Genomic DNA, 26,628 nt, shown 5'->3' on the forward strand with positions numbered 1-26,628 from the left:
TAAATTGTTTTTTGTAAAGGCATAACAGCCTGATTTACCTTTATAATGCCATCTAGTACCAATTTAGATGTTTTTATTACTTTTTATTCGTTGTAAAGTGTGCGGCCATGAATGAACCGTGTTGGACAACTATTGCAAATTGCATTCTAAAGCACTGATATCCGTAACCGTAACCGAAACTTTCGGATATCCGAAATAAAAAAATATCCCTAACCGAAACCGGTATAATATTATTCCTTTATCCATAACCGTATCCGTAACCGAAACTACATATCCATAACATCCTTAATTGGTTTAAAACTAAGTATCCATTGTTGTACTATGAATAGAAGACGAGAATGAGTTTTTACATAATAACTGGTTGACAACAACACCAATATTTTACGAAGAGAAGAGAAAATAATAAATTATGCAATGTTATACCCCATAACCACCGAAAGACTGCCATACGATTATTCTGTATAATTATTGAAATAGGTATTGCTAAAATAATTAGTCTATTCCACATTGATCACCTGGCCTTGATCACCCAGGTGATCAAAGTGGACTTCCAGCGACAATTTAGTGTCGAAAAAAATTGTCGAACTGTACTTACATTCATTCATCAACTGTATATTGAATTAATCTACATGTTGCATGCAAAATGTTGCACGTATGTAGTAGGACAAATAGGTACAGTCAGCGTCAAAAAGTTCGTGACACCCAAACTAGCCAAAAAGATCGCAACACGTCTTTGTTCATCATCATCATTATCTCAGCCATAGGACGTCCACTGCTGAACATAGGTCTCCCCGTCTTTGTTACAATTGGAATAATGGTTGTGTTGTCAACTTCTTGGACATTTTGGGTGTCACGAACTATTTGAAGCTGATTGTTCATGATCAATACTTGTGTAGTCTATGTGTTATGACAATTTTTTCAATGGACCCGTAGAGTAGCAGTTAAAATATAGTTCTATTTTAATTTAGTATTGTTTAGATCTTAAAACCAAAATAAAATGTGCAATAGATATGTAAAAGTTGGTAATTTAAATTAGTAATGTGAATATTTTTTAATAAATAACATATCTAAGAAACCTTAATTTGCATTATTTCATTTTAATGATAATTTGACTCAAATAAAATGAGTTTATAAAATTAATTTCCTTCAGCCTATATTAAATAGTAATTGATGTTTACTATACAAAAATATAATATGTAACTAAATTCGAATGTAATTTTAAACAAATTTTAATACCGAATTGTTAAAAACAATTGTATATTTTAATAAACGCTATTTTTTATAAATAAAAGGGAAATGAAGATTTTTTTAGTAGGTATTAGATGAGACGTCCTTTTTTTCGCGTGAATTTCGATATTACGTAAATGTTTTATTTAGTGTAATGATTTGCGATAAGTTTATTGTAGAATAATTAGTTTGGGATATAATGATTACATTGAAATGATGGTTTTGTTAATAAATCATTGAAATCAATTTGTTTATTCCTAATTATTTTCCCCTATAATACTCACACATTCCACCTGTATAGTTAGCTCAAATAATTCGTGACACCCAAAGTAGTGAATAAGTTAATAACATGTCATTGTTACTTGAAATAAGTTATGTTGTCAAAATTTTGGCCACTTTGGGTGTCACGAATTATTTGACACTGACTGTACTTAGTAAGTACAAGAAAAATAAATTCAAATTGAATAAGTTGTATAGGTAGCCTTTGCCCGCAGCTTCGCTCACTTGAGTTTTGTTCTGTTAATCTAAAACTTTACCTTCATAATAATTATTATGTGTTTTTATTTAGTGTGAGCGTGATTTTTAATTATTATTGACAAAACAATATAACTACATATTATCTAAACTAAAAACGATACCAACAATTCATTTAAAAATGTGCTATTCTGTAAAAATAAAAGGAGTCTTAAAATAATTATTAACACACAATAATACATTATGTTCCACTGTTCATCAATACTTATGTGATCTAACTCATACTTTATTTTAGTTACACCTTGTTGAACATAATTTTGTGTGCACAAATATTGTTTCATTTGACCATTTGGCTGACTTTTTTTATGCATAACAAGGCAGGTATTTGACCACAATCGCACCTGATGTTAAGTGGGATGCAGTCTAGGATGGTACATATCTGCCCTGTAAGTGCCTATTCACTCTCGCCTTGAAGAGGCCCGGATTATAGTTTTCGGGAAAGACAGCAGCAGGCAACGAATTCCAGTCCCTAGCTGTTCGCATTATAAAAGAGTCATCGAAACGCTTAGTGCGAGCTGGTGGAATGTCAACAATATAGGGATGGTACGCTAACCTGCGTCTGGTTCCCCGATGATGGAAGGATGGAAGGACTGATCTGTCATTGTTATACTCGTACCTATATTGCGCGGTGACCGAACTATGCTTCACTAGAGCTAGACTGAGTTTTTGTGTGACTTTCCAATGACGTGTGAGGCTGGACACGAAACGGTTAGACAAGCAAGAGCGAATGTTACAAAACTATTAACTAACTTATTGAGGAGCGTTTACAGGCGACGACTTGTTCATAAGTTACCTAGATTTTAAAGTGATATACATGCTAATTCAGTACTTTCGTTCAAATGACGTCCACTGCTGAACAAAGGCGCGCTGCCCGCATCCAGGTTCTTCCCGCGACCTTTACCAAATCGTCGGTCCACTTAGCACAGTGGTTCTTAACCGGTGGTGCGCGGACCACTGGTCCCTGGAGGCATTCCAAGTGGTCCACGAAGACGTCTTAATAAACAAGTGACGTGACGTGATGAGTCGAGCAAACACAACGCAAATGGCGTACAGTGGGCGAGAAATCGACCTCCCCTTTCATAGGATTTTGAACCCCTTTCATAGGATTTTGAAAAAAAAAGTGGTCCCTGACAAGATAGAAATTTGGTAAAATGGTCCCTCGTGACTTAAAGGTTAAGAACCACTGACTTAGCACGACCGATTCAGTACTTTAGCTAGACCTATTTTAAACTCTTTATTTTGTATTCGGATCTCGAGTGGTACTCGATGTTTTTCCAAATTGTCCACTCGGTGGACCGACGACCTTGTGAAGTTCGCGGGAAGCACCTGGATGCGGGCAGCGCAGGACCGGTAGTTGTGGAAATCCTTGGGGGAGGCCTTTGTCCAGCAGTGGACGGCATTACGTTGAAACTTGAAACGAATAAACTTATTTAAATAAATAATAAATAAATAAATCTTTGGACAATTTCACACAGCGCCAGCTAGCCCCAAAGTAAGCAACTTAATGCTTGTGTTATGGGTGCTAGCTTAACGGATATACTTATTTACTTTTTTTTAAATACATAAAAATTATACATAGTCACACCCAGACCCGTCACAGAAATTAAAATTCATCATTTCAATTTCTGCCCGGCCGGGAATCGAACCCGGGACCTCTCGGCATAGTAGTCCGTTCTGAACCAGACTGAACTGATTTAAGAAGTTATACTCGTAAGTTTGCACTCACTTACCTAATTAAGTTTGGTATCAATGTTCATGAAAAAGTTTTTCTATCAGAGTTTGTTATTACACTATTCGGCTATTTTGATCAACAGTAAAAATTTTAGTTCGTAACGGTCATATTTCACGATAAATTAAATTATTTTAATAGCATTAAACGGCTGACATTTTAACTGAATCTAAACAATTTTACCCTTGAAAACGTGCGTAACGATTGGATTTAGATTTAGCTTAATAATCTTATTTGAACTTGGATTATTCAAATGCAAACGGTAGGTACGGAACGGATACGGATTATGGTACACACGACAGCACATCAAGTTACCCATTTTTGTTGCAAACTCGCCCCTATTACAACTGCACAAGAACCCACAGTGGTTACGTTGACGTGCCGTCGTCCGTACTATGTATGCAGGGCGATGCCTGAATGCGGGCAGCGCTGGACCGGTCTTTGTGAAAATCCTTGGAGGAGGCCTTTGTCCAGCAGTTGACGTCATTTGGTTGAAATAACAACATATTCATTCTACATTTAATTTGAATAATGTAGTGTGTGACGGTACTTGAAGAAGAAAAGGGGAAAGAGAAGGGGGTAGAATTAGATGATTCTATCTATTCTATCGCGCACTCGACGCTCCAGTCAGCCTGTGACCACGGCCGGTGCAACCCGGCCGAGACGTCAGGCAAATACAGGTAATATTTCAGTATTACCTATCCGTGTATCGCGTTAAAACCTGTTTAAAATTAAACTACATTTAATTGCATCTTAGACTAAAGACTTTTTGTTGGCCGATAGTTGAGTCGGTTTCGAATTTGTATGAGGAATAGGCCGATACCAAATCGATGTAATGTGCGCACTTCCATGCATGTTCATACTGATCAAAAGCCCAACCAAACTATCAGCCGACTAAGACTAGGCGCAGACACCAACATTTAGTTGTCTGACAGAGTTGGGTCGGGCTGTTAATCAGTTCGGGCATGTATGAAAGTGCGCACATTACACCGATTTGGTATCGGCCTGATTCTTCATACAAATTAAAATCGGGCACAACTATCGGCCAACTAAAAATCAACGGTGTGCGCTTACTCTTAGGCTGAGTTGCACCAACTTTCTTTAACTGTAACTATAACGATAACCGGTGTTTTTGTATGGAGTTTGACAGATTTTTGACTTTTAAACTTAAAGTAAGATGGTGCAACTCATCCTTAACCAGCGACCGTCAGTTGTCTAACAGCATCAGCTTGCGACCCGATCGTCGCGTCGTGTCGCGGTCGCCGCGTGAGCGGGTGTCCGAGTTACATAAAGTGCCCGCCAGTCGACGCCGGGCGCCGACCGGACAGTGTCGTCTTTACGTAAGTTTGTTTTTAATCGCAACTTTATTGTTTTTTGTGTTAAGTGGTTATTTGATTGCAACGAAAAAATTCAGGTAAGTGTTTAATGTATTTTTGTTAGTTTTAAACATTGCATGTTCAGTTGTTAGTTTTATTAAACATTGCAATAGGCATGTTCAGTTAAGGTGTACATGTTTTATTATAATTATAAAACTGTATGAAAAGTATAAAGGAAATTGGTAGCTCGAAGAAAAAAATATGAAATACCTACGTTTATAATATTATAATTTTCGTACCACATAGAAAAAAAAACACATTTAAAACTTGTTTTCTGGCTGTTCTTTTCCTCATTATTTTTCTCCGCTTAACTTGTTAGTTTGACAACAACGGGAATTTGTTCTTTCTGAAAGTGGGTAGATTCGAAATAATTTTACTGGAAGTCGCAATGTTATTCAACTTCTGGTTATTTGAGTTTATTATACCTACATTGATATATTTAATAATCGTGACAATCTTTGATTAAAATACTTGGTNTACCTACTTGGTTACGTCTTTTAGTTTTAATTAAGTACACTACGTAAGTAATTGAATTAAAAATCTAAAACAGTTTTTCTTGCATAACTTAATAGGTAGGTATTAGGTAGATCGTTAAAATTAAAGCATTTTAAGTATTGTGAAAGCTTTGTTTTTGACAGTTTGAAAGGAAACGAATGCAACTTTTGAATTTGTTTTTTTTTATTATACAAAGTTTTCAGTTTGTCGAACAATGGACATGGCGCACAATTTTTGTTAATGATGCAAAAAAAAACTCCAAAAAATTAGAATGAATACTGTATTTTTACTTTTTTGATATCTTTAAAAATGACTGAAATATTCAAGCTCAAAGTGCGCTCTTCCGCTAGGAGCGATTTTCCGCGCGGATTTAGAAAATGTGACGTAGTAACATGAAAAGCTGCATGTAAGATATTATCTGTGTACAATGGTTAGAATGGTTAGTAGGGGAGCCGAAGCGGGGATTTCGGGACTTACTAAAGAGTGGCAGACTAACATACAAGGAAATACTTTGTACCTGGTAAATTACCTCTAAGTATGATTTTTTGATATAAAACGGCATTAGTTCTTATGCCTCTCACCCAAAAAATACATCAATTAAGCCTAAATTTGAGACCGCAGCCAAACTTNTACTTGGTTACGTCTTTTAGTTTTAATTAAGTACACTACGTAAGTAATTGAATTAAAAATCTAAAACAGTTTTTCTTGCATAACTTAATAGGTAGGTATTAGGTAGATCGTTAAAATTAAAGCATTTTAAGTATTGTGAAAGCTTTGTTTTTGACAGTTTGAAAGGAAACGAATGCAACTTTTGAATTTATTTTTTTTTATTATACAAAGTTTTCAGTTTGTCGAACAATTGCTTACTTGGTAATTTTTTTAATGATTTTTTTGTCTCAAAAGCTTTTTGTTCTTGGAGTTTCTATGAAAATGATTATTTTTTAACTAATGTAGGATTCTTTTTATTATTTTCGTGGATCCCGCAATAATATTGATGCAATAGATCGCACATCTTGTAATACTTCATATTAAATCGTTTAAGGCCTCAGCCTCGAACTTAGCGGGCAGCGGGGCGGCGGCGGCGGCGGCGCGGGAGCGGGGCGGGCAACGCAGACCCGTTCTCGAAACCAGTGTTGCCAGAAGGTTACTTTTGTAACCTTTTTGGTTACTTTTGAACTGCTGTGGTTACTTTTAGGTTAGGTACACTAATGAAAAGGTTACTTTTAGGTGATTTTTCAGAAAGTGTAGAATTAACTTTACAGGTTATTCAGTAAAAAATATTAATAGTGACAATTTAAAAATTATGTCATAAAGTGCATTTAAACTTGAATTTGATTTATTATTTGTTAAGAAAAATGAGTTTTAGCGAATGTTTTTCGATAATAAAACGCAAATCCATGAAACGTTTTTATACGACTGGTCACTTTTCGTATTTAGATGATCAATTGTATTCATTTTCCATCCATGAACAACCTTACACAATCATCGCTCCGCACCCCCCCCCCCCCGTATGAAGGTTACTTTTTATTCAAAAAGGTTACTTTTTTTTTATATTTCTGACTAGACCCGACTGGCAACACTGCTCGAAACCAGCGGGCAGCTCGCGCGGCGCTTTAGCGGCGAAGTGTTGTGTTCGGGGTTGTGTTGTCGAGATATTTGTTTTTATTCGCGAACGAAATGTCTGAACAACAGCGACAATTTTATTTCGATTCAAATTTATTCCTAACGCTCGATTTATTGTGGGCAAAAGAAGGAGCTCGTTGCCCGCTCCCTCGCCGCTGCCCGCTCGTTGCCCGCTCCCGCGCCGCTGTTTTCGAGAACCGGTCTATTTGATTTTACGCATAAGATCCTGCCGCTCCCGCGCCGCCGCCGCCGCCGCCCCGCTGCCCGCTAAGTTCGAGGCTGAGGCCTAAGGAGCCTCTACATGTCTCATAATCTTTTTACCCTACCAGCGCTTCGAGACCAACATTTGGCAAGTGCTGAGAAGAAGCGCCGCAACAAACTCATAAAAATTGTATACCTAAATCGTCCTCATGAAATAATCTATTGGTGAAAACGGCATGACAATCTGTTCAGTAGTTTTGAGTTTATCGCAACGGCGGAAGAAAATAATGTTTAAACTTTTAATTCTGTTATTTATTCTGTGCTGTAGTCCTTTGCAATGAAATTAACTTATTATTTATTAACTCGTTTGCAATCGATGACGAAAGTTTAGGAGCGGTTTAGGTAGCCTCTGACGTAATCGGCCTTCAACTAAGATTGTCTCACATCCTTGTGAAGAACAAGCTGGTACAGTCAGCGCCAAATAGCTCATGACACCCAAAGTAGCCCAAAAGTTCGAAACACGTCTTTGTTACAATTCTAAAAGATTGTTTTGTAAATTTTTTGCCCACTTTCGGTGTCACGAACTATTTGACGCTGACTGTACTCCTCGTTTTTATACTGACTTTGCTGAGACCGCTGCTTTTACTGCGCACTTGATTTTCACTTAGAATTTTGTGTCCCATTTTCTGCGAAGTCCTTATTGAAATAACTAACAAAATATTTTTGGCAACCCTCGCAAAATTAACTTTCACTGTTAGTGGTAAGGAAAATAGCAGAAAATGACATTTTCTCTCAACACACAACCCCTGGCCAGGTATGCGAAGCGAAGTACATACATGAGTTTACCTTCTGTTATATTTTGTGCCCTGGCTAACTTCATAGTTAGTGAGTGTTTGCTTAGGTAAGGTAGTTGGTAGTAGGTACTATTCCAAACGAAAAATGCAGAATCGAGTTTAGTTGCGTGTATTGAGTTAATGTGTAACGATTTGACGATTTTGATAAATGTTTCCAGACGAGTTAGCCCACGGGAATCACTATCATTGTGTATCCCTCAGATCATAGAAAGAGTGTATCCACAGCATTCTTTGACACGCGTAACGGCTTTAGCATTCATTGAGACGTAACGGCTATCGTGTCAATACCATAGATCGCGTGTAACACACCTATGTCCTAGCTCTTAAACCGTCGGAGTAAAGTCCAAAATCAGCTGCACCAGCTCGTTCATATCGTGACATCACCGGCGCTCGCGCATGAGATATGATAATCGAAACGAAATCCCGACTCGAGTTCAACGAACTCCGAATACGTTAATAACGGAATCGCATACAATATTAGGTAATAATATTACGTTTCAAATTCGCGGTGAAGTAAAAAGAATAAAGGACTCTGAACCTTAAGTTGTTTTGATTCTGTTCGATTTTCAGACGGAGAATTACAATGTTGCGAAGAAATAAATCGTTGTGATAAGGTCTCAGTTGGGATGTTGCAGGCTTGAATAAATTCAAAATTCTTTAAGTAATGCGGACTTGAACGAATAAGACGGAACATGTTGCGTCGAGCAGGCTATAAAATATACGGTTCGGTGCTCATGTATGCAGAATATATGATACATTTAGTTATAGTAATTAATTTCCATGTATGCATGTTTGTCTTCTTGGTGTTCTAATACGAGTAAATACTTAAAATAAAATATAATCATTTATTCATCATCATCATCATTTCAGCCACAGGACGTCCACTACTTAACATAGGCCTCCCCAATGACTTCCACATCGCACGGTTTGTAGCGGCCTGCATCCAGCGCCTTCCTGCTACCTTTATCAGGTCGTCGGTTCACCTTGTAAGTGGACGTCGCACGCTGCGTTTTTCGGTACGTGGCCTCCACTCCATTACCTTGCTGCCCCATCGGCCGTCAGTTCTGCATACTAGGTATGTGCCCTGCCCATTGCCACATCAGCTTGCTAATTAAATAAAAATAAATACTGAAATGCTTGGGAAATTTCAATGCAAAAGTAATTATTTCTGAAAACTCGCTGAAAATCGGGACATCCTTTTGCTAATGAAAATTAAATTACATCAGTTTTTCAATCGATTTCCAAGGATTATCCATAATATCAGTTACTTAACCATCTTAATGCAAGGATTTATCCATTATCATAATATTATTTAACTGACTAACTTATTTATTTTTATGCTTATCCTCGGTCAAGGGAGACCCGTCCTTTTTCCTGGTGCTCCAATATGGCGGTATATCGCGCGTTTGAGGCCGTATGCGCCGGCGACTTTTGAAAGGCTGTTGTTATTTACTGAGGACCTTTACAAGGGTAAACTGTTACCTGTAATAAAAACAGTTGATTTGTAATTTTAATTTAATTGACAGCTCGTGATTAAAAATTAAATTCTACAGTAAAACATAACCTTCCTTCTGGCGGAGTCGGGTAAAAAATAGTTTGTAAAGTACCTAGTATTGTTAAATTTTCAGGTCCATAACTGAAAGGTAGTTTAGAACTATAGTTGTTAACATTATTTAGTTATTTTATTAAATAATTTAATAAGTTTTAATTGTTATTATTGTAAACACATAACCCTTTTTCAGCAGTCGGGTAAAAAGACATCAACGCGTTCTGCGTAAACGTTGAATATTGATTAATTAAAAAAAAAAGTTTTAAATTATATTTTGATACTAGCATCCTTATATTTGTAAATGTTTTATATTTTTATATTGTAAACTAGCTTTCCGCCCGCGGCTTTGCCCGCGTGGAATTTTGTCTGTCACAGAAAAACGCGCGCGCGTCCCTGTTTCAAAAACCGGGATAAAAACTCCTACCTATGTCCTTTCCAAATTTCATCAAAATCGGTTCAGTGGTTTAGGCGTAAAATCAAGACAGACAGCGTTACTTTTGCATTTATAATATTAGTATAGATAATATTCTGTTCTGATACAGCACCATAATAAAGATAACGGTTAATTTGAAGATATCTTCCAAAACATTTTTCCTTAAATATAAATCAAATCGATTCAAAGTAACAATTAAGTATTCCGAAAGCTTAGCGCGAAGTAAGTCGTATATCTTGTCTCCATAAGCTTCCCGCTGGGAGCTTTTAAGCTTTATTGCATGTGGTATTTTTGAAAGATAAAGTTAGTGGTTTTTATTTACCAATTATTTCCTGTAGGAAAGAAGAAAGTGGAAAGGAATAATAATATTTAAAAATAACATTTGAGGCAATCTCAAGAACATAATCATTGCGCTAAGTTTTTTGTATGAATAACAAAATTGGTTATTGTTGTTAGGTAAAAATATATACTTTGTGAAAGGGGGCAGGCTAGACCAAGGCATTCGATAAAATATCCCAACTAATATTATAAATGCGAAAGTAACTCTGTCTGTCTGTCTGTCTGTCTGTCTGTTACGCTTTCCCGCTTAAACCTCGCAACCGATTTTGATGAAATTTGGCATAGAGATAGTTTGAGTCCCGGGAAAGAACATAGGATAGTTTTTATCCCGGTTTTTGAAACAGGGACGCGCGCGATAAAGTTTTTCTGTGACAGACAAAATTCCACGCGGGCGAAGCCGCGGGCGGAAAGCTAGTCTAGATTTATATTCGAAAGTCAAGTAAGGAGGAAGTCATTATAGATACTCATTTTGTATTAATGGTTTTCTTAGTGTAAGCTTTTATTTATTCTCTTAATTGAAATTCATAAAGTCTCACATTCATATCGGTAGTGGTATTTTTACTGAAAAAAAAAATTTAATTTTGGGGTTTTTCTCCGGGTTTTATGGAAAACAAACCAAAAAGTTTTTGCCAACTTTTTTTGCTCCTTTCAAATGTCACAAGTGTCAATCATGTTCTTGTTCGTTATTTTTTGCATTATTTTCAAATACAAAATCTTTTATTGCAACTTTCCTCTTCAATTTATTTTTGGTGATTTGATTTTGACAATGAAGTCTTTTATTTGTGACATTTCATTAGTAAACAAACATTGCGGCTTGAGCCTACGAGATTTTAAAGCTGCATGAGTTTATTTATTTACGTTTGTGTAAAGATGAAGATTTATATCAAAACTTTACTAAATGTCATCAGAGCAAAGGTATTTATTTTGTTTATTATAAATAATTAAACAATTACCTTAATTGAGCCATTGAGCCCATCTCTCAGACCAAAAAATAGTCAGTCCTATCCTACTAAGCTCAATTTAAATTAAAGTGACTCAATGTAACAATTTTATTAAACCAAATGTAAGTACCTGTGTACCTACATATATCCATATCTTTAAAGTATAAATGCTCGTGCTCACCACCATAACATTTGCTATCATCTGGATTCGAACCCAAAACCGCAACTGGATTATTCCCTAGCTAGTTAAAGGTCATATTATTATGTGCATTTCCCGAATAAGAATACGCACTTACAATAATATTAATACTGCTGACATCGATATCTTTGATAAATCGGAGCGCCGCTTCAAGAGGAAGTGTGTGGAATTAATGTTATGTACCTAATATTTATTGTTTCTTTTCTTAATTTTGTCTTTAACTAATGTCCTACTTTAAACTCGAGTCAACGTTCGATAATAGGAAATGATGTATCCACCTGTAAAGGCATATATTTTAATATTGTACCTACTCAACACTGTATTATTGTTATATGTAAAGTTATATGTCGTTGGTGTATCTTTTTCAATAAATAAATAAATAAGACACAAAAGCGAAAAAAAGTTTATGTTACTGACTCACAGTTATAAAAATGTGTATTTCACAGATTATGTATAGAAAAGACAAAATTAAGGGCATCCATCTACTCACTATCTTCGTAATAACCACGGAAGCGTTATACCTACACATACCTACGTCACATCATTTTCTACCTAAAAATTGATAAATTCCCTATAACCTAATTTAATATTCTAATTATAGGTAATCGTGTCAGCCTAGGCCAGCCCAATCGATATGGGTATTACGGGAGCCGTGCATGTCACGCAACCTTTGCTTCTATAAATAAGTTATTAGTCGCATGTGTGGCCCGGAGTTACTCTTTATGACTCACTCAAGTAACATAATCATGATTACCTCAGAGCTAACGAATATATGGTATAAATGTAGCAACACTGAAAAAAGTAGAGTCGATCGGAAGATGAAAACAATTATTCTTTTCTATAGCAATAGGTCAGATTTTATGATTAATGAGTGTATTATTAGCATACATCCCTGGTGTATCCTCATCTCAAATCTCATATTTATAAAAGCGAAAGAAAATAACGAAATCTCAGAAACTACAAGTGCTAGGAGTCTCAAATTTTGCATGGGGGTTCCTTTTAACGTAGGTGCTCACTGAGATTGGATTTTGCAAAATTCAACCCCTAAGAGGGTAAAACGGGATCCACGCGTACGAAGTCGCGGGTGGCCGCTAGTGTAGAATAAAATTCGCTAAACAGCTGTAAATAAGTAAAGTTTTCTTTAGGTTATGAAATTAAAAGATACATACCCAGTTACCTATGAACTTATGAAGATAATAAGCTATAATGTATAATACTTGTAAATTACATGTTAATTACAAGGTACGTTAACATGTACATAACATGTTGTAGTATGATGTATGGAACTCGTCTTATAAATAGGTGCAATACAGAGTTATTTAATTGACACGTGGTCTCCATAAACTACTTAAGTTGAGTACTATTTAATAGTCAATTTATTTTCCTTAGATACATATTTATATGTATTGCGAGCGATGTACTTATCCTCAGCTGTTGCCAGCTACATTCACAGTCATACCGTTTGTTGTTGTGCTACTCTAATTTGCAACAAAGTATTCCTAATTCATACCTACCTTACCCATATTTTAGGACATCCCTCAGCTGTTTTAGTCGGCCGAGAGTTGGGCCCGATTCTAATTTGTATGAAGAATCAGCCGAGCCCGATACCAAATCGGTGTAATGTGTGGACTTTTATACATCTCCATAATGATTAACAGCCCGATCCAACTATCGGCCAACTAAAAATCGGTGGTCTCCGCCTAGGGCTTAGTCGGCCGATAGTTGGGTCGCGTTGTTTAAATCAGTATAGCCGACTTTAAAAAAAATTGGAGTCGCCTAAACTATCGGCCGACTAAGAGTTTGTCTGTGGCTAGGCTAAAGATATTATCTTTATTTTCGAATGACCCGTATCAGAACCGAGATAAAAAATACCTGAGATTCATGCCTAGATTTAACGACTTCGTACCTAATTGATACCCGCATTGTAAATGAGTTTGTCATTTCACATGATTTTGGCATGTAAATGCGATGATTATCATTATCACCCATAACACGTTATGATAAGTATTTTAATAATGCGCAGCAAGTAGCAAGGCACTGTATAACAAAAAACAGAATTATAATGCATTTGATACGCGAACGTGCGCGATATCTACTTCTTTGGAATTAAAATTGGAGTGCATTTAAAATATTAATTATGTTTCAAACACGATTTCAATGAAAACAATAATAAACATTAGTTTCTGTGAATAAGCTTTAGACCAAGAGAGACGGACGTAGGTGAATTTGTAAGAACGTAACCTCTAGTAGTGATGACCTTTGGAACAGAAAAGATCTCGGACCTGCATATACGGTGTGGGCAGGGCTCCCACTCGTTGGACCGGCGATCTAGTGAAGGACGCGGAAAGTAGGGCACTACCTATACGGGCAGCGCTAGACCGGTCGTTCTAGAAATCCTTGGGGGAGGCCTTTGTCCAACAACGGACGTCATTCCCGCGACCTTCACCAAATCGTCAGTCCACCTATTAGGGGGCCTGTACACACTACGTCTTCTGGCACTTTCTGCCCCAGTGGACATCAGCTCTACGAGCTGCAAACTCTTGAAAAAGAGGCTGACAATAGTCACTGAGTTTCTTGCGCTGCTTCTTCTCAGCACTGGCCCATTTATTGTCCCGAAGCAGAGGTAGGGTTAATACTGGGACGTGTAAAAGTGTTTTTAAAAGCCTACTTGCAAATATTAAAATAGTTTTATGAGTTTTTAATTTTTATGAGCTACTAGCTTTCCGCCCGCGGCTTCGCCCGCGTGGAATTTTGTCTGTCACAGAAAAACTTTATCGCGCGCGTCCCTGTTTCAAAAACCGGGATAAAAACTATCCTATGTTCTTTCCCGGGACTCAAACTATCTCTATGCCAAATTTCATCAAAATCGGTTGCGAGGTTTAAGCGGGAAAGCGTAACAGACAGACAGACAGACAGACAGACAGAGTTACTTTCGCATTTATAATATTAGTTGGGATGTCTTGTTTCTTCTGTCTTTCTATACCGTGACCCTTTATTTCCAGTAACCTCCCAAAATGTGGCGGAGTTGCGTCACAGTGCTCCTGGCCCTGCAGTGGGCAGCAGCCCACGAGTACCTCCTCCCGGGGGATGTCCACCCCTCCCACTACGATTTAAGGGTCACCTACGACATCGACCCGACCACCAACTTCAGCTTCTTTGGAGTCGTCGATATTCTGGTGAGTACTAGAAATACATACCAGATAGTAAGGGAGATCGAGGTGTTTTGAACCAGGGGTGAGTTGAACCAAATTCAATTTCTCTGTACCTTAGTGATTACCTTGATGTGCTATCGTCTGTATTATTTGTCTAAATTAACATAACCTGCGCTAACTAGCAGTGGAATTAAATTAAGGCAAATATGTTAATTATTTTGTTTTGGTTTAAATGTGTTTTATGAATGTTGCTGTTTATTTCCTTAATAAATAAGTAAATAAACTTCGCGAATTCGGCATGGTCTTTCAGAACTTATAGGTGTAGAGAAATCGGTATTGTCACAACTCACCTCTATTACAAGTCACCTCTATTCTCACCTCGGTCTCCCCTACACTCCAGAAACTATGTAGATTGTACACCAGCTTATTCGTGGTTCAAAAAACATTGAAAATACTTTCATGAAAAAGGACCTACCTAATACTCGTAGTTATTAAAAGATGATATTAACATTTTAGAAGACCAAAATGTTTAGCATGTTATAACTGCCTAGCTCGCATCGATAAAAATACTACTATTGTAAATCCTTGAAAAACAGGCTAACGACCGAGAAAAGGGACTTGAGTTTCTTGCGATGCTTTTTCTCAGCAATTAACTGAAACAGTAGTTGGGCTAAAATTGTAATACCATGATGACTCAAAGCGCTTTTACNACTTTTACAGGCATTGATCTCAACATCAAACAAGGCTAAAACATCCAATTCACTGTAAATATTGACCGCTCTATTCCGGTTGCTGTTAGCCCATTGTAAATAACAGTCAATTTAGAAATGTGTCATCATCAAGATGACTTTTATTATTCTTAATAGTCAAATTATTCGTCTACTTTATAGCATTTAACCTTGTCTATCTTATTTGTAATAAAACCAAATCAGCCATCTTAATTACCTAACGGTCTCAAAATGTTGTTTGTATAGTTATAAATTTCAATATAACTGTATTTTTGAAAGTTGGAATTTTGCATTGATAAGACTTTTTCAAAACTTAAAATGCAAGACTAAAGTGTAACGGTACATCAAGAACTATCCTAATGGACCGAGACTACAGAAATGTTCGTCAACAATGCACATTTGCATACATTACATGTGACATTCATTGTTTGTTCCGAATTGAGAAAGAATTTGACAAAGAAACTGTTCATCAACTTGTGAATCATTATTTCCAGTTGCCAGCTTTTAAAAATATCTTTAAATACGTCTTAACATCGTTGATCATAATATGGCTAGTGCCGAGAAGAAGCAGCGCTAGAAAGCATTTTCACTATTTTCAACATCTTTTTCTATAATAAAAGATACTTAAATCTCTGTTTGATGATGTTTTCCTAAAAGTAAGTCGTAGGTATTGTTGGTATTACCAGTATTAACCTTAAAAGATAATGCTATGAGTTTTTTGTATTGATACCTTCATTGTAAAGATACATAAATATAATATTATGAACTATAATATTATTAAAAACAAGAAGAAAAATAATAATAAATCGACAAGTAACATTGGCAACAAATCGAAGAGGCAGGCGACAGTGGGAAATCCAGTGACACATAAACCTTGAGGGGCATTCTTAATTGTTTACAATATTGCATTATTTTACAATGAAAGATGTTTAAAAATATCACGATGATCGTACACAAGCAACCGAGTGGGAAGTGCAGTTATGCAAACAAAAAACTCGTAACAATACGAATGTAAGCAGCTATGCTAAGCAGACACAATAATACTTATTTGGATACCCCAGCGACCCACGCGGAGGTAAATGTGCTTTGGCTTAACATTTGTATACTTATAATAGTAGGTATACACTACAGGGTGGAAACGATAAGTGATCTCACTCGATTAAGTCTAAACTATACAAGATGGAAACATTGAATTTTAGGATAGATCCAGTTTATTTTGTAAACTGTTATTGGTACCGTTGTATAGAGCTCGTGAAGCACTTTCAGGATCAGTAACCAGTTTTTGGATATCTTGTATAGTTTAGAAATAATCGAGTGAGATCACTTATCTGTAAACTCATCGGGCTACTTAGTAGCCAATGGACGAAGCTCCCTATAAAACTTTGATCAACTTTGGATTGAAAACAAGAATGGATATGACATGTCTAGTGGACAGGCAGTTTTTGTAATCACAACACACAAACACAGAAAGCTAAAGGGAAAATTTAGAACTTGAAACTGAACGATGCAGCAATGATGAGCAATAAAAACTTACTCAAAACTCGCTATAAAGTATATTGCGCATCAATTCAAGGGTTGGTAAAATTTCAATATTAGGATCAATCTTGAACCAATTCTTACTTGACTGTCATTTATAATACGGCTCTAAGAATATTTACCACAAGTCATAAAGGTTTAATGCTTAATCTAAGACATTAAAACAGTTAAGATTCAGCAGTAAAATTTCCCAACAAATATCACGTTGCAGAATGGCTCAGCTTATAATTGCATTGCTATTCCGTCCCCGTCCCGCCGAGGTGAATGCCTACCGCAAGGTTTTCCTTTGACAGTACGTGGTTTGATAATACAAATAGTATATTAATTCACATTGACCAAAATGGCGACTAACACTATATTAGAGATAATAACAGCAGAAGATCGACTGCCTACAGTTGGACATACGCCCGTATTCACAAACATTACTATGAGGTCTCACAGTGCACGTGGACGCACAGGGTGACACACGAACCAATCACATAGCTATATTATTGTGCGTTCGATTTTCTGCTTCACTTAAGCAAGTGGGTATCGTTTGTGAATATGGGTTTTAGACTTCTCATAAACTTGAAACAAGGAAAAAATTGGCTCAGTACCTACTGAATCGATTATAATACCTACTTAGGTACTTAATATTCTAGAGGCAATTGCGCGAATCCTCATTGTAGCACCCAAAATTAGTTTTGACCTTGGACAGGTCGTCAGAGGCCAGAAAACTGTGGAATGAGTATCATCGTCATTATCATTCTCCACTGCAGGAACATGACCTTCTCTAATTCACTAAAAAAACCTTTGTTTGTCACTGTCATCTGCTTTGCAATGGAGGGAAGTCGAACCTTAACTTCGAACTCCTCCTATGTTCTTCTGATTAATTTCGTTGCGGGTCCAATGACAGTTTAACTTTCCCCCGGGACAAACTTGACCTTCACTGGTTGGGTTTTTATTGAGCTACACAGGAGTGGAAACGAGAGGAGGAATAGTCCCGTTAATTCATTAAAAGCAAATAGAGAATTTGATCCACACTAAAAATTGAAAGGCCTATCTATAAAAGCTTCTGAGCTAACAGTCTTTGAGCCACTATTTCTATAGAGTGGGTCCACGATTAAAAATCGTTAATGACTTAGGCCCAGTATGGTTTGGCAAAATATTCTATACTCTACTAGAGGGGAAAAGTGGCATAGCATAGCTGAAAATCGGAGAGAGTGCAAAAGAGATAAGAAGGCTTTTATATCACGTAGAAGGAAACTAAAAGCTCGTAATAATAAACAAACCTTGTGTTTAACAAACTACCTTGCTAGAGGGCGATTATTTTCTTAAGGAAGTGAGTTTGGTTTTACGGAAAATGTGTGTAACTTACAGATTATCTTTGCTAAATACTTCATTTAAATAACTTTTAAATGGAATTACTACCGTTATCTTATTATGTCTTAGATAAATCCTAATATCTAAACGTTATCCTAACGTAAAGCTATTATACTCGTACCTACATGTTTTTATTTTCGATTTCCAGTAACTTACGCCAAGTAACAAACAAGTTTAAATTGTAGGCAAATATTTTGAATCATGAGTAATGTTATTATGATTGATGCTTGCTCGATGCATTACATTAAATCAAATAGTTGTCACCATGGTTGTAACAAATGATTTAAAGCCGACTTCAGGTAAGTATTTGACGTTATTTATTGAAAAGCTTGGTTTATGTATTTTAACAATTGCCAGTGACCGATTCTGGGAAAAATGTTTAGAACCTACCTCTGATTTATGCGATGTCTTTTCTCAGTAGTTCTTTTGTTAATTATTTAGTTATTTTAATAGGCACTTGAGTAAATTCAACAGCACTACCGAATTTTGGTAGGTTTGTGATGGTTTTTGAGATGTCAGTATTATTTTAGCCTGTAGGTACCTAAGTTTTAAATGAATTTCATTTTTGGGCCGTTTGGCGTAGTGGCTCGAAACGGACTCCTATTCCTAGAGGTCGTGGGTTCGATTCACGCTCAGTACAAACATTTTTGTGCATGAACATATTTGTTTGTATTGGACTGGGTGTTTTCTATGTATAACATGTATGTATGTATTTAAAAAAAAGTATTTAAGTATGTTTATATCCGTTGTCTAGTGCCCATAGTACAAGCTTTGCTTAGTTTGGGACTAGAGGCGCAGTGTAAAATGTCCAAGGATATTATTTATTTAGAAACCATTTAAATGAAGCGTATTTAACAACACGGTCATTGTTTGCAGCTGACCTGCTTTCTATGACATGTCATAAAAAGCCTCTATTATCAGGCATATTGTGTTTGTATTTTGTAGGTTTCTTGCCACCGGTCGATAGTGAAATCTGTTCAGGATCGAGGTCAACGCGTTGCTTAAGTCAGTCTTACAATGTTAGAAGGTCTAACATTTTTTTGACTTCTAGACTTTTGAATGTTATGAATCATAAGGCCCAGTGTTCAGGTTATTTTATAACAAAAGTATGTGAGTCATAGTGACTAAAACCAGGCCTCCGTCACTCGCCTATGCCGGCCGAGATAATTACCTACAGCGCGCGACAACTTGAAGTTGCAGATCAGTCAGGGCCGCCACGCGCCTGTGTACACACGCGTACCTATACACGCTCGGTCGATCATCGTCGCAATCAAGGTTTATTGTTCCAACAGCACTGTTATTCTTATTTAATGGAAAATCGTAATATTTAGGAATAATTAACTGTAGTGATTTAAATAATTTAAAAAAACTACACTTTTTAAATAATTTTGAAATACTTATGACAAAAAACTGTAGCAAAAAAATTATTTTAGCTAATAAAAACATGAACTTTACTTCACCGTGTCTATTTTCCGACACTACACCTTTTAAAACTGTTTGTCCAATTTCGAAATATCGCAACACTGAATAGTCCAGTCAATGAATGCTTTAACGACGGTGTAGAGAGAAATCCCTGGAACACAATTTCTGACCTCGGGACTTTATTAAGACTAGTCAGGAGGTGAACATAGTAAAAGTCCCCGCCCTTAGCCCTTGAGCCGGCGGGGAGAGGGGGGTTTAAAGGTAGCACTTTTCGGTTTTTCGCTTAATCCTCGGAAACTATGCGTCCTAGTGACATGGCTACTATGAACCAAAAAAAGCTTATTCAATTTGCTACCGGTGAGACATTCAAGTTTTTCTTTATCTTGTATAGTTTTCGCGGCATCTGCTCTAGAAGGTCTGTAATATTGGAAATTTTAATTTTGTCTTACATGTTCCTATCAAGAGAAAATCGACTAAATCAACATTAGGCAAACATTATAGACATGCGGGAGCATGTTAAGCCTAGTTCCAGGGAGGGAACTGCATCGTGCGTATATTAAGACGAACTAATTGGAGCCCCTTTTGACTCCTCATCACTTAAAAAGCACTGTGCATTAACACTTCAAATTAGGCTCATGTGTTGAGACTTGCAAGATAAACATCAGCTTCAAATTTCATAAATATACCTCAAACGGTTATTTAGGTATTGACGTTCAAAAATCGACATTTAGGACACTAAAATCTATCTATCACCTGTGAAATGTAAAAATTTACTGGTTTTTTATTTGTTCCTTTGTATTTACACAACTACCTATCTGGATGCTAAATTTGAACCTTCAAGGTCATCTGGAAGTGGTTAGAATTTGGTCTTATAGGTCAGCCATGTAGATTTTTAGACGTCAATACCTAAAGAACCGTTTGAGGTATATTTATGAAATTTGAAGCTGATGTTTATCTTGCAAGTCTCAACACATGAGCCAAATTTGAAGTGTTAATGCACAGTACTTTTTGAGTGATGAGGAGTCAAAAAAGGCTCCAATTGGTTCGTCTAAATATACGCACGGTGCAGTCCCCTCACTGGAACTAGGCTTAACATGCTCCCGCATGTCTAGAATATTAGCTCAATATTGATTTAGTCGATTTTCTCCAGACGGAAACATGTAAGACAAAAATAAAATTTCCAATATTACAGACCTTCTAGAGCATTTGCCGCGAAAACTATACAAGATATAGAAAAACTTGACTATCTCACCTGTAGCAAATTTAATAAGCTTTATTTGGTTCATAGTAGCCATGTCACTAGGACGCATAGTTTCCGAGGATTAAGCGAAAAACCGAAAAGTGGTACCTTTAAACCCCCCTCTCCCCGCCGGCTCAAGGGCTAAGGGCGGGGACTTTTGCTATGTTCACCTCCTAACTAGTCTAAATAAAGTCCCGAAGTCAAAAATTGTGTTCCACGGATTTCCATCTATAATGCTTTATTGACTGGACTAGAAGTTTATTAATAGGTACTTTAGAGAGTACGATTATACAAACACCACTAGATTAAAGTTTACCTATCGTAAATACAATAAATGCTTCTTAAAATTAAGTTTTTATTTATTTTACTTTGCTTATACAACCCTGACGCTTGAGCTGTGAGGTAGATCAACTCTGAACACAAAAAAATTGCGCTCTTGTGAGCGTAGTAGTAAGGTGCGATTTCGAATGCACCAGGTGCGTTGGATATTTTGCATTATTATTATTACCGTTAAAATGTCGGCATCTGATCCTACACAAAGGAGTGCAATTTCTGTTGCTACTATTATGTATTCTGTGCTAAAACGTACTAAAACACAGATTTTTCTAAATAAATACACATGTAACTTTAAAACGAAAACTACGAAAGAGCTAAAAGTACATACAGGATTATTTTTGAGGGAATTGTCTCGACATAATTTTTCTGAACACTCGTGACTCGTCATCAATACAATCTGTTAAAATGGTTCTCAATATTATCTAAAAATACTCCACATACCTACTCCACAACTTACCTCCTGAAAAGTTGATAAATATTGTAAGGATAAGGAACCGCATCGAACTGGTCAATCTAGAAATCATTGGGAAAGCCACATTTCCAGCAGAGGACATGTTAAAATGATGCTGGTCACGACGGAAGTTTGACCATCATCATCACAGTCACAGGACGTGCACTGCTAAACATAGGCCTCCCCCCCAATGCTTTCCATATTTTTTTTTATGCATAACATATTGCCCGGTTGGTAGCGGCCTGCATCCAGCGCCTTCCTTAATGAGGTCATCGGTGAGGGTCACTTTGTGGACGTCCCTCGCTGTGCTTTTCGGTGAAAAGATAAAACTCATTTATTCATGCAAGCAGGCTTTCAAAAAGCACTTTTACACGTCCCAGTATTAACCCTAAAACTGCTTCAGGACAACAAATGGGCCAGTGAGAAGAAAAGCGCAAGAAACTCAGTCACTATATTAAGTCTCAACTCATGACTGTTTTCACCATCAATCGCTAATTTTTAAGTGACCCCTATGAAAAGTCACTATATTAAGTCTCAACTCATGACTGTTTTCACCATCAATCGCAAATTTTTAAGTGACCCCTATGAAAACAAAATTCCTGTTATGTGTTATACCATAGGAATCACTTAAAAATTAGGGATTGATGGTGAAAACGGGCGTCAGTCACGTTATTATAGGAAATTATTCTTTACAGCTGTCAACCGTCAAACCAACGTCCAAGATCATTCTCCATGCGCAAGACTTCTCCATCGCCTCCCAGGCTGTGACCCTCACGGGCCAGGACGCCCCGGGGGTCATGGGGGCAGCTATCAACGACACCTACAACTTCTTAACTGTCTCCCTGGATAAGAACCTGGAAGTGGGCCACAATTACACCCTGACGATACCGTTCTATGGCAACCTGAAGACTGGCCTGGATGGAGTGTACATTAGCCAATACGTCAATAAGAACACCAAATCGAAAGAGTAAGTTTTAAGTATTTTTTCTGTGGTTCTGTAGGTACTTAAGCAATGAATCTATACTGATATTATAAATGCGAAAGTAACTCTGTCTGTTTGTCTGTCTGTCTCGCTTTCACGCCTAAACCACTGTACCGATTTTAATGAAATTTGGCATAGAGATATTTTGAGTCCCGGGAAAGGACATAGGATAGTTTTTATCCCGGTTTTTGAAACAGGGACGCGCGCGATAAAGTTTTTCTGTGACAGACAAAATTCCACGCGAGCGAAGCCGCGGGCGGAAAGCTATTTGTGAATAACGCCGTAAGGTGGAGTACCTAAACGTATTCTTGAATAGAGACCATGTTTTGTTCGTTCATTCGTTTGAGTCAAATGATGTCTACTGCTAGACAAAGGCTTCCCCCAAAAATTTCCACAACGACCGGTCCGGACGGAGGAACTGACTATCTTACCTCTAACTGCCGGAACACAATAATACTGTTAACATTGTTGTTATGGCGACAGACTTAGGTAAGATGGTGGTAGCTAGCCAGGCGGACTTAGAACAAGCCCTACCACCAACTAAACCGAACAGAAAAATCTGCCCCCACTGCGAATCGAACCCGGGACCTCTGCGTCTGAAGCAGGTGGTCTTACCACTAGACCACAAAGGAGGNAGAGGAGGTTAATACTAAAACTTTCTAAACTTGTTTGTTTGTCCAGGTACCTCATCACGACCCAGTTCGAAGCGATCTCCGCTCGCAAGGGCTTCCCGTGTTTCGACGAGCCGATGTACAAAGCCACCTTCAAGATCACGTTGGGCCACCACCAGCTCTTCACTGCCGTCTCCAACATGCCTGTGAAGACCAGCTACGACCAGAAGTAAGTTGAACATAGGTAGCTACCGCCGTTCTGCCGCCGCTACTGCCAAACGATTTTTTCCTGTTTAGCTCAAAGGTTAACTGGCAGAGAAGGCAATAAGGTTGTGTTGTATTTAAACACCTTTTTTATCTTTCAGCATCATCGAATCATACTGGCCTTGGCACATGGTTGGACAAAAGTTCAGGTAAGTGTATACAAGTTTTACCGAGACACTATCCCTATTAATTACTATCAATAAGTACCTTGAAATAACCTTGTCTCTGTGTTACATTACTTTAAACATTACCTGTCTTTGACTTAGCCATGTGGTTACTACCGAATAACAGTAATAAATAACAATAATAATAATCTCTCCTGTATAAGCCAAATGACCTTTGTCTTTGCGTTACCTATCTATCACTGTTTTTATGCTCCACTCATATCCTCTCGTGGATGTCGTAAGAGGCGAATCTCCTCGCAATCTAAATCCTCAATGGTCAACCAACTGACCTTTGACTTTGCGCTAAATATCACTGTTCTGATTTATCCAACCACCCTCGTTATTGCAGGAAAATCAAGCTGTCATTTTTCTGAGTTTTTCAACCATATTCTTGCAGGAAGAGCAAGTCCGACTTCGTATGGGACGAGTTCGACACGTCAGTACCGATGTCAACCTACCTGGTCGCCTTCGTTGTGTCTAAGTTCGCTCACGTGGAAAGCCCACCCAATCTTTCCACCACCAAGTTCCGGATCTGGGCGCGGAGCGATGCCATCGACCAGGTACGTTCTTATCCCATCATCATCATTCATCATTTCAACCACAGGACGTCCAACGTTAAACATAGGCCTCCCCCAATGATTTGCATATTGATGGTCAACCACAATAATAAATCTAAGGTGTTATGCTTCCTTCTGAGCGGGTGACCAAGGTCCGATTATTTGTCATCATCTCTGTTTTCTACTTATACTATAGTCTGGTCTGCGAACACGTAGAATTTTGTCCAATGACCCCAAGCTACCCATCCTTATCGCTCGCACGTAATTATGTTGCTGTCGCACTCGCACACTCACTGCGGGCGCCCGTCGCACAGTCGCGACAACAATATAATTACGCGCGAGCGATAAGGATGGGTAGCTTGGGGTCATTGGACAAAATTCTACGTGCTCGTAGACCAGACTATAGTCAGGTACTCATTATTTGTAAAAAATCTATCAATGTCAAATCAATACAACACCCTGTCTAAGTCCAATAATGTTAATGTTGATTTTTCCTTACTTTACGTAAATACAAGCCCACATGCTTGGACAAATCTCACCGATTTGAACAAGCATAGAGACTTCTTTACACCATATTGATTTTTCTCAGTTCTTTAACCCCCAATTTTTGGTTGCTTTAAGTGACCCCTATGGTAACACATAACAGACTTTTTGTTTTCATAGGGGTTACTTAAAAATTAGGGATTGATGGTGAAAACGGGCTTTAGTCTCTAATGCATGTTGTTTTCAGCTTTAATTAAGTTTGCATCTAACATGTGCCATTTTTGTAAGTTTTTCTTGTGAATGCGACAATGTAACCTTGTGGGTGATCAAATAAAATAAATTATCTTCTCTCCCAGACGGCGTACGCAGCGAATATCGGTCCCCGTGTCCTGGACCACTTCGAGAAGTTCTTCAACGTGTCCTTCCCGCTGCCCAAGCAAGACATGTTTGCGATCCCGGACTTCGCCGCCGGAGCCATGGAGAACTGGGGCCTCATCACATACAGGGAGACCACGCTGCTGTTTGATAAGAAACAGTCGTCGTTTGTGAGCAAGGAGAGGGTGGCTGAGGTAAGCAAAACCTATACCTTACCTTAAAAGAAGAATGTGAGGATGTTTAAAAAAACGTAATTGATTATTGGCCCAAACTCATATTTTAATTTATTTATTTATTTTGAACTTAAATGCACATAAAACATTGTACATAAGGCGGACTTAATGCCTTTCGGCATTTTCCTCCAGTCAACCTTAGAGCCAAACTGAAAATAAAGTAGGCGGTATAAAATTGATATTAACTTAGATGAAATAAGATTACATAAATAACATATAGGAATAGATACATATATACTTACATATTATTTAAAAGGTTACTCAAATTAGTAGTTGGTAAAACGGGTTTCTGTTTTACTCTAAGAGTACTTATTTATTTTGCGTTATACCAAGAGTTATTTTTGAATAAAAGTTTGGTCGAATAGGGCCTTAAAATATTACAGAATCAGAATCAGAATTTTATTTGCGTAAAAACATCTACTTCAGTAAATCCTTTGTTTTGTCATGACCAGTGAATGACATCATAATGGACTAACGCCCGTATTCACAAACATTACTATGAGGTCTCACAGTGCGCGTGGACGCACAGGGTGACACACGAACCAATCACAGAGCTCTATTCGACGCTGTGCATTCAATTTTCTGCTTCACTTAAGCAGGTATCGTTTGTGAATACGGGTGAATATCCTTTAACCAGGCTGGTATCCATAGAGCCCACATCAATTTGAAGTTTATGCTGTGAGGATACGGTTGAACCAATGACTTTTTTTAGCATAACATATCATTGTTCCCCAGGTGATCGCCCACGAACTAGCCCACCAGTGGTTCGGCAACCTGGTGACCATGAAGTGGTGGTCCGACCTGTGGCTCAACGAAGGCTTCGCCACCTTCATGGCGTCGGTCGGCGTGGCAGCGGTAGAACCAACATGGCGCGCCGACCAGGGATATGCTGTGGAGAATCTCATTTCCGTGCTGGGACTGGACGCTTTGGAGTCTTCGCACCCTGTGAGTTGTGGGATTATTGGATCATTGTTTCCAACGTAGCAACTCTTGTTATTGAATTTCAAAGTTGGTAATAGTTTGTGCCAAATAAAGGGAAGTAGAAACGCGGTTAAATAAGTGATTGGGCTTTTACACTTAATATTATATGTAAAAGCCCCAAGTCGTCGTATCGTGCTTATACTCGATACGACGTCGACATCATGTGGAAATCTACGACACGACAACACAAAGTACTATACGACGGTACGACAATGACATCTAGATAACGTGTTGCGTTAATTACCACAGAA

General features: G+C 37.7%; 1 protein-coding gene across 1 annotated transcript in view; it reads left to right on the forward strand.

Moving 5' to 3' along the window:
- The first annotated feature begins 4,112 nt into the window (after positions 1 to 4,112).
- LOC114366310 (aminopeptidase N) overlaps positions 4,113 to 26,628 on the forward strand; it is a 42,479-nt gene continuing 19,963 nt past the window's right edge. The window contains exons 1-9 of the mRNA XM_028323143.1: positions 4,113 to 4,170; positions 4,719 to 4,830; positions 14,503 to 14,676; positions 22,423 to 22,694; positions 23,391 to 23,549; positions 23,686 to 23,733; positions 24,146 to 24,308; positions 25,145 to 25,357; positions 26,132 to 26,341. Coding sequence (XP_028178944.1) covers positions 14,515 to 14,676; positions 22,423 to 22,694; positions 23,391 to 23,549; positions 23,686 to 23,733; positions 24,146 to 24,308; positions 25,145 to 25,357; positions 26,132 to 26,341 — 1,227 coding nt within the window. The 5' untranslated portion in view covers positions 4,113 to 4,170; positions 4,719 to 4,830; positions 14,503 to 14,514. The remainder of the gene's footprint in view (positions 4,171 to 4,718; positions 4,831 to 14,502; positions 14,677 to 22,422; positions 22,695 to 23,390; positions 23,550 to 23,685; positions 23,734 to 24,145; positions 24,309 to 25,144; positions 25,358 to 26,131; positions 26,342 to 26,628) is intronic.

Source organism: Ostrinia furnacalis, unplaced genomic scaffold (assembly GCF_004193835.3).
Source record: "Ostrinia furnacalis isolate ACB-3 unplaced genomic scaffold, ASM419383v2 OfSCF0620, whole genome shotgun sequence".
In the NCBI taxonomy this organism is placed as follows: Eukaryota; Metazoa; Arthropoda; class Insecta; order Lepidoptera; family Crambidae; genus Ostrinia; species Ostrinia furnacalis.